This window comes from Crocuta crocuta, unplaced genomic scaffold, assembly GCF_008692635.1.
Source record: "Crocuta crocuta isolate KB4526 unplaced genomic scaffold, BGI_CrCroc_1.0 scaffold307, whole genome shotgun sequence".
Lineage (NCBI taxonomy): Eukaryota > Metazoa > Chordata > Mammalia > Carnivora > Hyaenidae > Crocuta > Crocuta crocuta.
This window is the reverse complement of record NW_027530622.1, coordinates 80,390-95,868: the sequence shown is the minus strand read 5'-3', so window position 1 is coordinate 95,868 and position 15,479 is coordinate 80,390. Positions and strand designations below refer to the sequence as shown.

At 37.8% G+C, this 15,479-nt stretch overlaps 1 protein-coding gene across 1 annotated transcript in view; it reads left to right on the top strand.

The window, feature by feature from the left end:
• The window catches only part of KLF8 (KLF transcription factor 8), a 16,116-nt gene extending 840 nt beyond the window's left edge, over positions 1-15,276 (top strand). The window contains exons 2-3 of the mRNA XM_077768127.1: positions 11,686-12,243; positions 15,161-15,276. Of these exons, the coding sequence (XP_077624253.1) occupies positions 11,686-12,243; positions 15,161-15,276 (674 nt within the window). The remainder of the gene's footprint in view (positions 1-11,685; positions 12,244-15,160) is intronic.
• Positions 15,277-15,479: the final 203 nt, after the last annotated feature.

The window sequence follows — 15,479 nt, the reverse complement described above, 5'->3', positions numbered from 1 at the left end:
TCCAAGGACAGGCTGCTGGAAGAGTTCTTTCCTGCTTGAAGGAGCTCAATCTTTGTCTATTAAGGCCTTCAAGTGATTGGATGAGGTCAATCCACATTATATATGGGGGGTAATCTGCTTTACTCAAAGTCCAGTGATTTAAATGTTCATTTCACCCCCCAAAAATATATATATTTTAATATATATAAAATATATATATTTTACAGATGATGTTAGCTGAGGGCTTCTCATAGATGGCCNTAGTGATTTTCTGTCTGGTTGATCTATTCATTGCTGTAAGTGGAGTATTAAAGTCCCTTGCTCTTAGCACATTCTTATCGATAAGATTATTTCTGTTTGTGATTAATTGTTTTAAATATTTTGGTGCTACCATATTCGGTGCATAGACATTTATTATTGTTAGTTCTTCCTGATGGATAAACCCTGTAATTATTATATAATGCCCTTCTTCATCCCTTGTTACTGTCTTCAATTTAAAGTCCAGTTTGTCTGATATAAGTATAGCTACACCACCTCTTTTGACTTCCGGTAGCATGATAAATATTTCTCCATCCCCTTACTTTCAATCTGAAGGTGTCCTCCAGTTAAAAATGAGTTTGTTATAGACAGCAAATAGATAGATTTTGTTTTTTTATCCATATTTCTACCCTTTGTCTTTTGATTGGAGCATTCAGCCCATTTACATTCAGTGTTATTATTGAAATATATGGGTTTAGAGTCATTGTGTCGTTTGTGGGATTCATGCTTGTGGTGGTGTCTCTAGCATCTTGCATTCCTTGCAACATTTCCCTCAGAGAGTCCCCCTCAGGATTTCTTGTAGGGCTGGTTTAGTGGTGACAAATTCTTTCAATTTTTGTTTATTTGGAAAGACTTTTATCTCTCCTTCTATTCTGAATGACAGGCTTGCTGGATAGAGGATTCTTGGCTGCCTATTTTTTCTGTTCATCACATTGAAGATTTCCTTCCATTCCTTTCCGGCCTGCCAAGTTTCAGTAGATATGTCTGTTACCACTCTGATAGGTTTCTCTTTGTATGTTATGGCCCTTTTATCCCTAGCGGCTTTCAGAATTTTCTCTTTGTCCTTCTATTTTGCCAGGTTCACTATGACATGTCGTGCNAACCCTGGAAAAAGAAAACAGACAACCACAGAGGGAACACAGGTACACAAACGCATAGAAAAAACCAATAAACGTACAAACCAAGGCTCAGGTAAAAACAAGAACAACAACAACTACAACAACAAAACAGCTCTCTGGCGGGTACGACGTGGTTTGGTGTAGGCAGGTCTCACCTCCACTGTATCCACTGGCTGCTCCCTGAGGCCCTGCCTTGGTGGTTGTGGGAAAAGAATGGCATCACCCCAGTCACTTCTCAACCAAGTGTTGCAAATCTCTCCCTTTGTTCAGATCTCCCTGTGCTGAGGATGCAGCGAAGGTGGGCTCAGTTCTATGCCCCACACCCCGCCTCGTTTCCAGGTCACAGTCAGCGGGCTTTGTTTATTCCACCCTAAACAGTACAGCAGGTCACTGCTTCCCTGCTGCCAGGTGGTTGAGTTGGGGGTGGGTAAGTGTTGCAGCCTCAGATCCGCAGGAGTCAAGCAGGGATACAACCGGAGTGCGTTTGGGAACGTAGCAACTTCAGGTCCGCAGAGTCTGCACCGCTGTCATGTGCTGCTGGCACTGCTGTCACAGTCGCCGCACCACTGGGCCACTGCAGCCAGGGATGGTGCCGGGAGTGCTGCAGTGCAGTATTTTTCTGGTGCCTTTTGAGACCAGGGGCACCTATTTCAAAGTCAGCACCCCAGCCAGAACTAAAAATCACTCTCTTTCCAAGCCAAGGCTTTGCTCTTCTCCAGGGACGGTTCTACAAGCAATCTCAGGTTCTCTTTCCTTTCCCTTGGACTAGCCACAGCTCACCACAGCTCGCTGTGGTTCATCACTCACCACAGCTGCATGCAAGCCGGGTTCCCTCCTCTCCCTCAATATCTCCGGTCCCGGCCGCTTTTATCTTCCCCAGTTCACACTCACACACTTATGAGGTTTTCTTCCCAGCATATTGTCTCTTTCTCTGCCCAAACTCCTCTGGCTCAGTGTCCTATGCCTTCAGGCCTTCTCTGTTCGAGAGATGAGTGCAGGCGAAATGTACGGAGCTCCCTACTTCTCTGCCTTCTTGCCGTTCTCTCCAAAGTCTTCTGATCTTTGCCAATTCTAATACCGTTTATTTCCTTTTGTTGTCTGATTGCTGATGCTAGGACTTCCAGTACTATGTTAAACAACAGTGGTGAGAGTGGGCATCCCTGTCATGTTCCTGATCTCAGGGGGAAAGCTCTCAGTTTTTCCCCATTGTGGATGATATTAGCTGTGGGCTTCTCATTAATAGCTTTATGATGTTTAGTACTTTCCTTTTATCCCGTCTTTCTCGAGGGTTTTTATTAAGAAAAGATGCTGTATTTTGTCAAATGCTTTTTCTACATCTATCAACAGGATCATGTAGTTATCTTTTCTTTTCTTTTTAATATTTTTATTTATTTCTAGNCCAGCCCTGTAACCCAGGAATGAATCCCACTTGATCATGGTGGATATTTCTTTTTATATGCTGTTGAATTTGATTTGCTAGTATCTTGTTGAGCATTTTTGCATCTGTATTCATCAAGGACATTGGCCTATAGTTCTTTTTTTGCTGGGTCTCTGTCTGGCTTGGGAATCAAAGTGATCCTGGTTTCGTAAAATGAGTCTGGATCTTTTCCTTCGATTTCTATTTTTTGGAATAGCTTGAAAAGAATGTGTATTAACTCTGATTTAAAATCTGATAGAATTTTCCAGGGAAGCCATCTGTCCCAGGGCTTTTATTTGTTGGGAGATTTTTGATAACTTATTCAATTTCTTCTCTAGTTATGGGTCTGTTCACATTTTTTGTCTCTTCCCATTTGAATTTTGGAAGTGTGTGTGCGTTTAGAAATTTGTCCATTTTTCCTGGTTGTCCAGTTTGTTGGCACACATTTTTTCATAATATTCCCTGATAATTGCTTGTATTTCTGAGGGATTGTTTGTAATAAATCCATTTTCATTTGTGATTTTGTCTCTTTTGGTGCTCTCTCTTTTCTTTTAGTGTAGCCTGGCTAGAGGTTTATGAATTTTGCATATTTTTTCAGAAAACAAACTCTTGGTTTCTTTGATCTATTCTACTGTATTTTTTTATTTGTGTATTGTTTATTTCTGCCCTTATCTTTATTATTTCTCTTCTTCTCCTGGGTTTTGGGGTTTTTGATACTCTGCTTCTAGTGCCTTTAGGTATGTTGTTAGATTTTGTATTTGCGTGTTTTCTAGTTTATTGAAATAGGCCTGGATTGCACTGTACTTTCCTCTTAGGACTGCCTTTGCTACATCCCAAAGAGTTTGGATTGATGTATTTTCATTTTCATTTTTTTCCATATGTATTTTAATTTCTTCTCTAATTGATTGGCCCATTCATTCTTTAGTAAGGTGTTCTTTCACTCCGTGTTCATGGAGTTTTCCCAGACTTTTTCCTGTGTTTTTTTTCAAGTTTCATAGCATTGTGATATGAATGTATGTATGGTATTATCGTAACTCTTTTATATTTATTGAGAGCTCTTCTATGAACCAGTATGTGATCTATCTTAGAGAATGCCCCTTGTGGACTTGAGAAGAACTTGAATTCCATAGATTCATGATGTAGAAATCTAAATATATCTGTCAAATCCATCTGGTTCAATGTGTCATATAGGTCCTTTGTTTCTTTCCTGGTTTTCTGACTAGTTGATTTATCTATTGCTGTAAGTGGAGTATTAAAGTCCCCTGCAATTAGCCCATTCTTATCAATAAGATTGCTTATGTTTGTGATTAATTGTTTTATATATTTGGGTACTCCCGATTTCGGTGTGTAGACATTTATAGTTGTTAGCTATTCCTGACGGATAGACCCTTTAATAATTATACAATGCCATCTTCGTCTCCTGTTACTGCCTTAACTTTAAAGTCCTGTTTGTCTGATATAAATATGGCTACTCCAGCTTTCTTTTGACTTCCATTAGCATGATAGATATTTCTTCATCCCCTCAGTTTCAATTTGAAGGTGTCCTCGGGTCTAAAATGAGTCTCTTGTAGACAGCAAATAGATGGGTTTTGTTTTGTATTTTTTAATCCATTCTGATACCCTATGGTTTTTGACTGGAGCATTTAGTCCATTTACATTCAGTGTTATTATGGAAAAATATGGGTTTAGAGTCATTGTGTTCTCTGTAGGATTCATACTTGTAGTGGTGTCTCTGGTACTTTGTTCTCCTTGCAACATTTCCCTCATTGAGTCCCCCTTAAAATTCCTTGCAGGGCTGTTGTAGTGGTCATGAACTCCTTTAATTTTTGTTTGTCTGGGAAAGTTTTTATCTATCCTTCTATTTTAAATGACAGCCTTGCTGGATAATGAATTCTTGTTTGCATATTTTCCCAATTCAGCACATTGAAGATTTCCTGCCATTCCTTTCTTGCCTGCCAAGTTTCTGTAGATATGTCTGTTGCAAACCTGATCTGTCTTCCTTTGTAATTTAAGGAGTTTTTTTTTTTTCCCTTGCTGCTTTCATGATTCTTTCCTTCCCTTAGTATTTCGTGAATTTGACTGTAATAGGCCTTGTTGATGGTCGGTTTTTGTTGAATCTTGTGGGGGTCCTCTGTGCTTCCTGGATTTTAATGTCTGTGTTTCCCCAGGTTAAGAAAGTTTTCTGCTATTATTTGCTTACAGCACCCTTCTGCACCTATTTCTCTCTCTTCATTTCTGGGACCCTTATGATTCTGATGTTGTTTGTTTTTAATGAGTCACTGACTTCTCTTATTCTTAAATTGTGCTCTTTGGCTTTACTATCCTTTTTTCTGCTTCATTATTCTCCATAAGTTTGTCCTCTATATTGCTGATTCACTGCTCTGCCTCATCCACCCTTGCCGCTGTGGTATCCATTCGACATTGCAGCTCTGTTATAGCATTTTTTATTTCACCCTGACTAGTTTTTATTTCTTTTATCTCCATAGAGAAGAATTATAATCTATTTTCGACACCAGCTAGTACTTTTATCATCGTGATTCTATATTCTGGTTCAGATATCTTGTTTGTATCTGTGTTGGTTAAGTCCCTGGCTGACGTTTCTTCCTGCTATTTATTTTTGGGTGAATTCATTTATTTAGTCATTTTGAAGGAAGAAAAGGAATGAATAAGGTAAATAAAATTAAATTAAAAATTGAAAACAACACACACACACAAATAAAAATTAAATAAATGATTCTAGATCCTAGGTGTGCTTTGGTCTTGTTATTGAAAGGAGCTTGATTGATTAGAGGAAAAAGGGAAAAAACTATAATTAAGAAACAACACACACACATACACCCACAAAATCAAGTAAGTGATACTGGGTCCTAGGTTTGTTTTGGTGTGTTTATTTAAGGGAGCTTAATTGACTTGTGAATAAAGGAAAAAATAAAAGTAAAGGGAAAAAGAAACAAATTTTAAAAAACCAAAAAATTTTGAAAAATTGAGAAAATGAGTACGATGAAATAAAATAACTTGAAATGATGGAAGTAAAATAGAAGTTGAAAATTTTACAAAAGAGTAAAAAAAATTCCAAAAGAATAAAGGAAATATTTTTCATAAAAATTGAAAATAAAAATATTTTTAATCTTTCTCTATTCAAGTAACAGAAAAGAAACAAAAAGAAAGAAAAAAAAGAAAAAAGAACATTAAATACATGGGCCAGTGAACAGACTGAAATACAANAAGGGAGCTTGACTGACTAGAGAATAAAGGATAAAATAAAAGTAAAGGGAAAAAGAAACAAATTTTAAAAAACCAAAAAATTTTGAAAAATTGAGAAAATGAGTACGATGAAATAAAATAACTTGAAATGATGGAAGTAAAATAGAAGTTGAAAATTTTACAAAAGAGTAAAAAAAATTCCAAAAGAATAAAGGAAATATTTTTCATAAAAATTGAAAATAAAAATATTTTTAATCTTTCTCTATTCAAGTAACAGAAAAGAAACAAAAAGAAAGAAAAAAAAGAAAAAAGAACATTAAATACATGGGCCAGTGAACAGACTGAAATACAATTAGTATTACATTGTTTTCCTCTAGAAATCAAAGCAAGAAGCACTTTATAGTCCTTAAACTAAGCAGGTGGAGAAATTTGTGGTGTTCCTGAAAGGCAAGGTTGGCCCAGTTGGACAAGGCTTAGTGTAATGGCCCCATTCTCCACTAGATGGCGCTACATAGCTTACTGGTGTGGATTGTTGTGGCACCTGTTGGTGTGTATAGGTATGCGTGGGCTGAGTCAAATTTGCATCACTCCAGTACCCAGTGTAGTATCAGAACTCTGTGCTCTCCCTGACCAGGAATCACACACCCTCCTTTGTCGTTGGTTTCAGTCCACTCCCCACTTTTACACTGTCTGTGACCATGCTGTCCGGTTGCCAGATGGCACCTCCCTCCTGAGTTTTATTTCAGATGTGGCTGTGTTTCCTGACCCCTCACTTTTGAGGGACTGTAGGTTTGACCCACTCAGATCTTCCAGGGAGTTGTCTCACCGAGCAATGGCCGGGTGCTGGCTGCACCCAGGAACACTAGTGAGACCTTGCTTCTGCCAATGTCCAGAGACTTGCAACTGAGTGACAGCCCACCCCAGAAAAATTTCTGGTTTTCATACAGCAGCAGCTTTTCTGGAATTATGGAAAGTCTCACATGGCCTGAGGACCTCCCAGGCCTCCTCTTCTCCTGGGAATTTGCCCTTCCCACCAGAGCACCAATAGGTATTTAAGCGACGGAGTTTCAGATTCTGTGCTCCCTCTGTTTATAAGTCTTAATGGAATTTAAACCCTCTCCTTTCTCCCTTTTTATTTCAGTCCCTGCAGCTGTTTACACCTTTTATCCACTTTCTCTCTAGCTGCTTTTGTGGGGGATACTTTTCCCATATTCTCCTCCCATCTCTGTCCTCTCTCCACAAGCAAAAACAGCTCCCTGCCCTCCACAGCTCCTCTCTCCCCCAGTTCACTTCTATGTGCCAGGTAACCTGCTTAGTTCTGTGGTTCAGGTTGTGCAGATTGTTGTGTTAATCCTCAAATCAGGTTTCTAGGTATGCAGGAAGGTTTAGTGTTGATCTGGCTGTATTTCATGTATGTCAGACAGAAAAAAGACTTCCATTCTGTTCCGCCAGCTTGGGTCCTCTCCCATTAACTCTTAAAATGGTTGGTAGAATTCACATAGAAAGCCATTTGTTTCTGGACTTTTGTTTCTTGGGAGTTTCTTTTAATTTTAGTTGAATTTCTTTGCTGGTTATTAGTCTGTTCAAATTTGTTTCTTCCTGTTTCTGTCTTGCTAATTTATATGTTTCTAGGAGTTTATACATTTCTCCCGGTTGTCCAATTTGTTAGCATATAATTTTTCATAATATTATCTTATAATTGCTTGTATTTCTTTGGTGTTGGTTGTTATCTCTTCTCTATCATTTATGATTTTATTTATTTGAGATTTCTATTTTTTCTTGATAAGTCTGGCTAAAGATTCAACTTTATTGATTTTTTTTTCCCAATAGCCATTTCCTGGTTTCATTGAGCTGTTCTTTTTTCCTTATCATTTATTTCTGGTTTAATCTTTATTATTTCCTTCTTTCTCCTGATTTAGGTTTTTGCTTGTTTTCCTTTTTTTCTAGTTTCTTTATGTGTAATCCTAGGTTGTTGATTTTATATTTTTCTTATTTCATGAGATAGGCCTGTATTGCTATCAACTTCTCTCTTAGAACTGATTTGCTGTATCCCAAGAGCTTTGGACTGTTCTGTTTTTTATTTTCCTGTATGTTTTCATTTTTTCTTTGATTTCCTGGTTGACACGTTTATTGTTTAGTGGCATATTATTTGACCTCCATGTATTTGTGTTCTTTCATATTTTTCTTATAGTTGCCTTCTATTTTAATAGGATTGTGGTCAGAAAAGTTGCCTGGTATGAGTTTGATCCTTGGATTTGTTGAGGGTTGTTTTGTGGCCTAATTAGTGATCTATCCTGGATAATGTTCCATGTGCACTTGAAAAAACTGTGTTCTGATGTCATAGTATGGAATGCTCTGAATATATCCATTAAGTCCTTCTGTTCCAGTGTGTCATTCAGAGCCATTGTTTTCTTATTGATTTTCTATTTAGATCATCTGTCCATTGATGTAAGTGTGCTGTTAAAATCTCCTCCCATCATTGTATTACTATCAATTAATTCCTTAATATTTGTTATTATTTTATGTACATGGTTGCTTCTATGGGTGCATAAATATTTACAATTATTTTATGTTCTTATTGAATTATCCTCTTTATTATTATGTCCTTTTTTTGTCTCTACTTTCAGTCTTTGTTTTAAAGTCTAGTTTTTCTGGAATGCCTGAGTGGATATGTTGCTTAAGTGTCTGACTTCATGTTAGGTCATGATCTTATGGTTCATGAGTTTGAGCCCCATGTTGGGCTCTGTGTTGACAGCTCAGCTTCACATTCTGTGTCTCCCTTTCTCTCTGCACCTCCCCTGCTCATGCTCTGTTTCTCTCTTGAAAATTTATAAACATTTAAAAAATTAAAAAAAGCGTATTTTTTTCTAAAATAAGTATTGCTACTACAGCCTTCTTTTGACATCTATTTGTATTATAGATATTTCTCAGTCCCCTCAATTTCAATCTGCAGGGGTCTTTTGGTCTAAAATTAGTCTCTTGTAGGCAGCATATAGATGGGTCTTGTTTTTTTATCCATTCCATCACTCTATGCTTTTTTCATTGGAGTGTTTAGTCCATTTACATTCAAAGTAATCATTGATAGATATGTATTTATTGTCACTGTATTATTTGCTATGTGATTATTTATGAAGATTTTCTATGATCCTTTCTTGTCTTTCTTTCATGCTTTGCTGAATTTCTTTAATAACGTATGTGATTTTATTTCTCTCTTTTCTTTGTTTTTTTTTTAATTTTTAATGTTTAATTTATTTCTGAGAGACAGCGTGAGCAGGGGAAGATCAGAGAGAGAGGGAGACACAGAATCAGAAGCAGGCTCCAGGCTCTGAGCTACCTGCCAGCACAGAGCCCGACGTGCGGCCCGAACCCACAAACCGTGAGATCATGACCTGAGCCGAAGTCAGACGCTCAACTGACTGAGCCACCCAGGCGCCCCTTCTCTCTTTTCTTTGTATATCTATTTGTGATTTCTGATATATGGGTACCATTATTTTTATATAACTACTTGTGCATATAGCAGTCTATATTAAGTCGATGATCATTTATGTCTGAACCCATTCTTTACTCCTCTCCTCCCCATGTTCAAGGTAAATGTCATATTTTAGATCTTTTCATTCATGAGTTCCTTGACATATTGTTTACATAAATAGTCATTTGTACTGCTTTTGTGTTGGCCTACCTTCAGATTGTCACTTGTAATGCCCTGCCATGTAGTGTCTTCTGTTCCCCAGGGCCTGGCACTTCTGGGAGTGTCTCCATTGTGTGATGAGTCTGCACTGCTGTTTTGCCCTGTCACTTTATCCTTCAAGCCAGTAGTTCCAGAGACTCTCTTTGCTTGTTGTGGGCAGTATTTGGCCTCTGTAATGAATGTGGCACATTTTAACTAGGTATGCTCTGGTCTGCTTGTGATATGAGAGCTGTCACTACCATGATTGGAACTGAGACTCTGCAAATATCCTGAGATGGAAGACCGGGTATGAGCCAGGGTTTGGTCCTGTATTCTGGGGTAGGGGGCATACAGTGCTGAGACTGAGGCAGGGAAAGACTGGGAGGTGGTGTTTTCTGGAACACAGAGACGGGGCTTGGTGTAAACAGGTTAGTCAGAGCATTGGCTGTGGACTTGTTCCTATAGGTGGCGCTGTGCTCAAGCTGAGAAACATGGGTGGGAAATGGCTCTACCTAATTCTTTCATTCCAAGAATATCTCTCCATAGATGCTGCCTCTGCAGGATGCACTCTGAAATGAGCAAATAATCTCCCCACTCTATACATGAGGTGCTCTTCAACTCACTGTTTCCTTGCTGTATGTTCCTGGGTTGTTTGCTTGCTTTCTTTCCAAGAGCAGTACATTGCCATCTGAGCTGCATCCCAGGCAAGCCTTTAAAATTCCAGGCTTTAAGTTCCCCCTATGTTTGTCGGTCTCTTGCTCTCCTGTGTGACTGTGGCTCCCTCCCCACTGCACCAGCCACAATCTGTTTCTGTCCTAAACCATGTCTCCACCCTTCCTACTTTCTTCATTGTGGCCTTTTCTGTACCTTTAGTTGTGGAGTTTGTTCTGCCAGTCTTCCAGTCAATTTCTGGAGTATTTAGGATGATTTGATAATATTCTAGTTGTACTCATGGGATGAGGAGAGCCTAGGGTCCTCCTACTCCACTGCCATCTTCCGACAACCTATATAAAACTATAAACATTAACAATAATTTTTTAATATCATCCGATATCCAGTCAATATTCAAATTTTTCCAATCATCTCATAAATGTGTCATTTTTTTTCCTCTTGCTTTCTTTATGGTCTCTTTGAATGCAGTCTTATTTCTTCTTCAATCAGTCCTTCATTGAGGAGCTAGTTAACTCCCACCAAAATAGCTATGCACATTCTTCGAAAGAATTATATTTTATCTCCAAGCCTTTCTTTGAATTCAACCTTCCATCATATTCCAAATATACAAAAATAAAGGATAGTTTTTTGTATAAGGGATGTATTACTGAACACTCTCATAATTCAAAACTCCTATAAACCAAATCTAATTGTGATAGAGAATGAGATCTTAATTTTGTTAACTGGATAGAGTAGCACCAGTATCTCCAAGGCCTTCTTCAAGGACCAGTGTGTTTCTTGGCAATGGCATACACAGTTCACAATATCATTGACAGTTACATTAATGGATTTTTAGGGGTTTTTTAATTAGGTTGAGGTTTTATGGGTTGTTAAAAATATATATTACCTATAACATGACAATTTATTTCATATTTCTTTTTTAATTTAAAACTTACACATTTTGGTTTTACATATAATACAATTGACAATACTGCATCATTAGTCACTAAGCATATTGTCTGTTGTTATATCTCTACAGACACAAAACATCTCTCTTACCCATTCTCTGCCTAAAGAATTCTTATCAATTTTCTAAGATCCATATATAATAGCTCTTCCTCCTTGAAGCTTTTTCTCATCTTGCCTAGAAAGAATGAACTTTTCCCTTTCCCTTTTCTTAAATGCCTTGCATATATATCTGCTGCATCACTTATTATGATATGACTTATAAGCTATTTACATTAGTCTATCATTACAGTTAGTATGTTAGTATGCACTTTGTGGTTAGATCCTTACATTTCCCTTCATTGAACTTAGCACAGTACTTATGGTTGATATTCAGAAAATGTTGACTTTAAGTAATCTTTCAGGATTATTATGATGATTAAATGAAATAATTTGTATCAATTGCCTGATACAGTGCCTGGTACTAGTGTTTAGTAAAGTTCCCCTTCCTTTCTCCTCATATTCCTGCCTCATTTCAATTCTCTATATATTCTGTCCATGAGAAGTAAATATAGATTTCTTGATTTCATTCTTCACATGACTTTTTAGGATAATGAATATTTTGCACTATTTATTTATTTATTTATTTATTTATTTATTTATNTCTGGCTCTCTTCATATCAGAGATCCTCCTAAGACAGAAGACAGAGGGAATATAATATCTCCACCATTCCCAGATGCCAGGCCTATGGAGAACCCAGCACTACTTAGTGACATCAAGATTGAGCCCCCAGAAGAACTTCTGGCTAATGATTTGAAGCTGCCCCAGGTGGAACCAGTTGACCTCTCTTTTCACAAGCCCAAGGCTCCTCTCCAGCCTGCCAGCATGCTGCAACATCCAATATGCTCTACCAAGCCACAGCCTGCTCTCCAGACACTTGTAGTGTCCACTTCATCTGACACAGGCACTTCAGCAAATATCTCTACTGTTCTCACTCCAGGCTCTATCCTGGCCTCCTCTCAAGGAACTGGTGGCCAGCAGATCTTTCATGTTATTCACACCATCCCCTCAGTCAGACTGCCAAATAAGTTGGGTGGCCTAAAGACCATCCCAGTAGTGGTACAGTCACTGCCCATGGTGTATACTAATTTGCCTGCTGATGGGGGCCCTGCAGCCATTACAGTCCCACTCATTGGAGGAGATGGCAAAAATGCTGGATCAGGTAAGCATCAGTGTGCCCCTTTTCTGGGCCTCACCTTCATCAATTTATTCTCTTTTGGAATCATCCTATCTCCTATTTAATTTCATCCCCTCTAATTATTCTTGCATATAGCTCCAAGAATAATTATTTGTAAACACTGTTTTTATCATGTCTCTTTAGTGCTTAATATAGTTAAATGACTCTCTTTTGTTTCATCCATGCTTCTCAAGTTGGGGTATGCATATACATTTTTAAGTGTTTATTTATTATTTTTGAGAGAATGTAGGGGGGAGGGACAGTGAGAGGGGGAAGAGGATGTGAGGGGGGCTCCACACTCACAACAGTGAGCCTGATGTGGGGCTTGGACTCTCATACTGCGAGATCATGACCTGAGCCCTAGTCGGACACTCAACCAACTGAGCCACCCAGGCACCCCTGAGGTATGCATATTTTTGAATGAAATACTATGTATCTTTCTAGATCCTGTATGCTATTTGATAATAAGTAATTTAAAACATTTTATATCTTAAAAATATTTTATTAAAGAGAAAAGTTTACAATTTTAATAACCTTTTAAGATAAAACACAAATGTCAAAAATAGTTTTAAGCTTATTAAAGCACACACTCTGGGACTTTCTAGAAAAATGCATTTATTTGTCTATGCCATTAGGAATGTTTCTGTGGGAAAGTTAAGAACATTTCTGGTGCTACATTTCTACCCAGGCTTAGCACCTATCTCTCCCAATACCAATTTTATTCTCTTCCATACAGGTAAAATAGTCTTCTTTGAAACATTACCATCTTCTCTGTGCTCTCCTTCATTTGGCATCTATCATCCTCCATTTTACTTTTTATTTGCCTGTATCACAAGCATATGGACATTCTTCTCAACCGAACTGCAAATCCCTTAAGGAGGAAACTATATTATTTCCCTTTGTGACTCTCTAGAGAACCTAACCTGGTGGTAGATAGTAGTTGTCTTGCAACAAATACGTTGATGAACAAACTTGAAAACCTGTACAGGAGAAAGCTCACATGTTGTAATCTTCCCTTTTTGTTTAAAAAATAAGTTCATAATTCAGAAAGGAATAAATTAAGTCCTTCCTTCACCACTATTTCCCAGCCACCCAGTTCTCATTGTAGAGATGTATCTACTTTAGTTTGTAATTAGAAGTGATCAAAGAAAATTATAGCCTCTGAAGTGGTTCAAAATATTTAGCTTCACCACAGCTCTAGAATTACTGTCAGTTTTTGATGTTGTGCCTTAGGAAGGACATTGGGATGTTGGAGTATAATCCGAAGAGTTAGAATAGTGAGTAATTTCAAACACATGTCAAAGGAGGAGTTGATAAATGTTTAGCATAAATTAAAAAGACCAAAAGGGTGATATATGGGTGGAAGTGACTAAAAATCAGATCTTACCTCATTATAGAAAAAAACTTTCTAAGAGTTTTTTTTTTTATCTTTGAAATTCAACGCCTTGTAATCANTAATGACTAATTATTGTAATGGTGTTTATAACAGTTTTGTTTTTGAGATTCCTCTGAGGGGGTTAATTAAAATTTTGGTATTAGTTCTCCTATGGGAAAAGAGAGACAATAAAATCCCTAGTGTGAATTTGCTGAAATCAAGGCAGTGATAGCACCAAGCAATGATTTGATGGAGCTTTCAATTGTGCTCATAATATCTATGAGTCCATCAGAGCCACTGTAAATAAGCAAACTAGGTTTTAAAAGTTTCAATGTAATTTTAAGTTAAAACCATTAGCCCAATAGTCTCCAAAATGGTATGCTTATACCTTGGTTTGGAGGTGGGGGAGTGAGGAATGCACACAAAACAATTGGAACACAAGAAGAAAATATCAACTTTCTATTTTCTCACCCTTTACATGTTAGTTTTATTTTTCATAATGTATACAAAATTTTAGTATGCTAGTACATTTATAACATATGTGCACACACACACATGCAGAGACACACATGCATACTGCAATGTATTTACTTTTATTTTTTTATTTCTGAGAGAGAGAGAGAGAGATACAGCATGAGCAGGTCAGAGAGAGAAGGAGATACAGAATCTGAAGCAGGCTCCAGGCTCTGAGCTGGCAGTCAGCACAGAGCCCAACACTGGGTTCGAACCCACAAACCGTGAGATCATGACCTGAGCTGAAGTCAGACGCTTAACCGACTGAGCCACCCAGGCGCCCCCAATGTATTTACTTTTTAGTGAATGATACACAATCAGTTTATAGAGGCAACTGTACTAGCCAAATATTTCACTCCCAAACCTTATTGCCACCCTTAAGCTTCTTCTATATAGAAATTTTTAAGCTTTGACTAGATATAGGAGACTGGTGACCATCTGAGTTTTGTTAGGTATCAGAAACATCAGTGGTTGATAGTATAAGAGATACTTGAGGGCTTCTCCTGACAAAGGTGGAAGGGAATGATGCCAACATGTATCAAACTAGGTACTAGTTATGCATTTCATCTTATTGATCTGTTTCCATTTAGGGACACAAAAGCCAAAGGAGTTTTTAATCTCTGAGGTGAACTCAGGCATCGATCTTAGGATATCCAGAGAACTATTCAGAAAGTTCAATTCAACAAACCCACATTGAGCCTGACTTTTCAGGAGACTTTTTATTGTGAGGGCTGGAGATAGAAAGTAAAATCATACCCAGACACTATCTCATTTAACTTACTATCCTAGAGAGGCTCATTCCAATGATACTAGTATGCTCTTTATTACCTTACCCTCAAAGGAATTTTGAAAAGTTTTCCTTGTACTTCCATACAAATACACTTCTTTCATCTTTACTTTTTCTTTATTTCTCTATCTGGTTGTACTTCTCATGGTGGGCCACTGGAAATCCTGAAAATTATAACAGAGGCACATATATTTGTAGCCCACACTGGTCTTTTTCTTTGCTTTTAGTGAAAGTTGATCCCACCTCCATGTCTTCACTGGAGATCCCAAGTGACAGTGAAGAGAGTGCAATTAAGAGTGGATCCTCGGCTTTACAGGGTATTCAGGGACTACAACAAGAGTAAGTACTTTTGTCTTTACTTCAGGTCTGTCTCTGTATATATGTATGTGTCTGTGGTAGAACTGGAACAAATTTTCAGACACAAGAGTAAGCATTAAATGATAATAAAATATAGGTAAATTGCCTTCCCAGGGAAGGTGTTAGTTTGTGTGCACACATGTACATGGACATGCATGTTATGGCAGGGTTGTGTCCTAATTGTCCAGG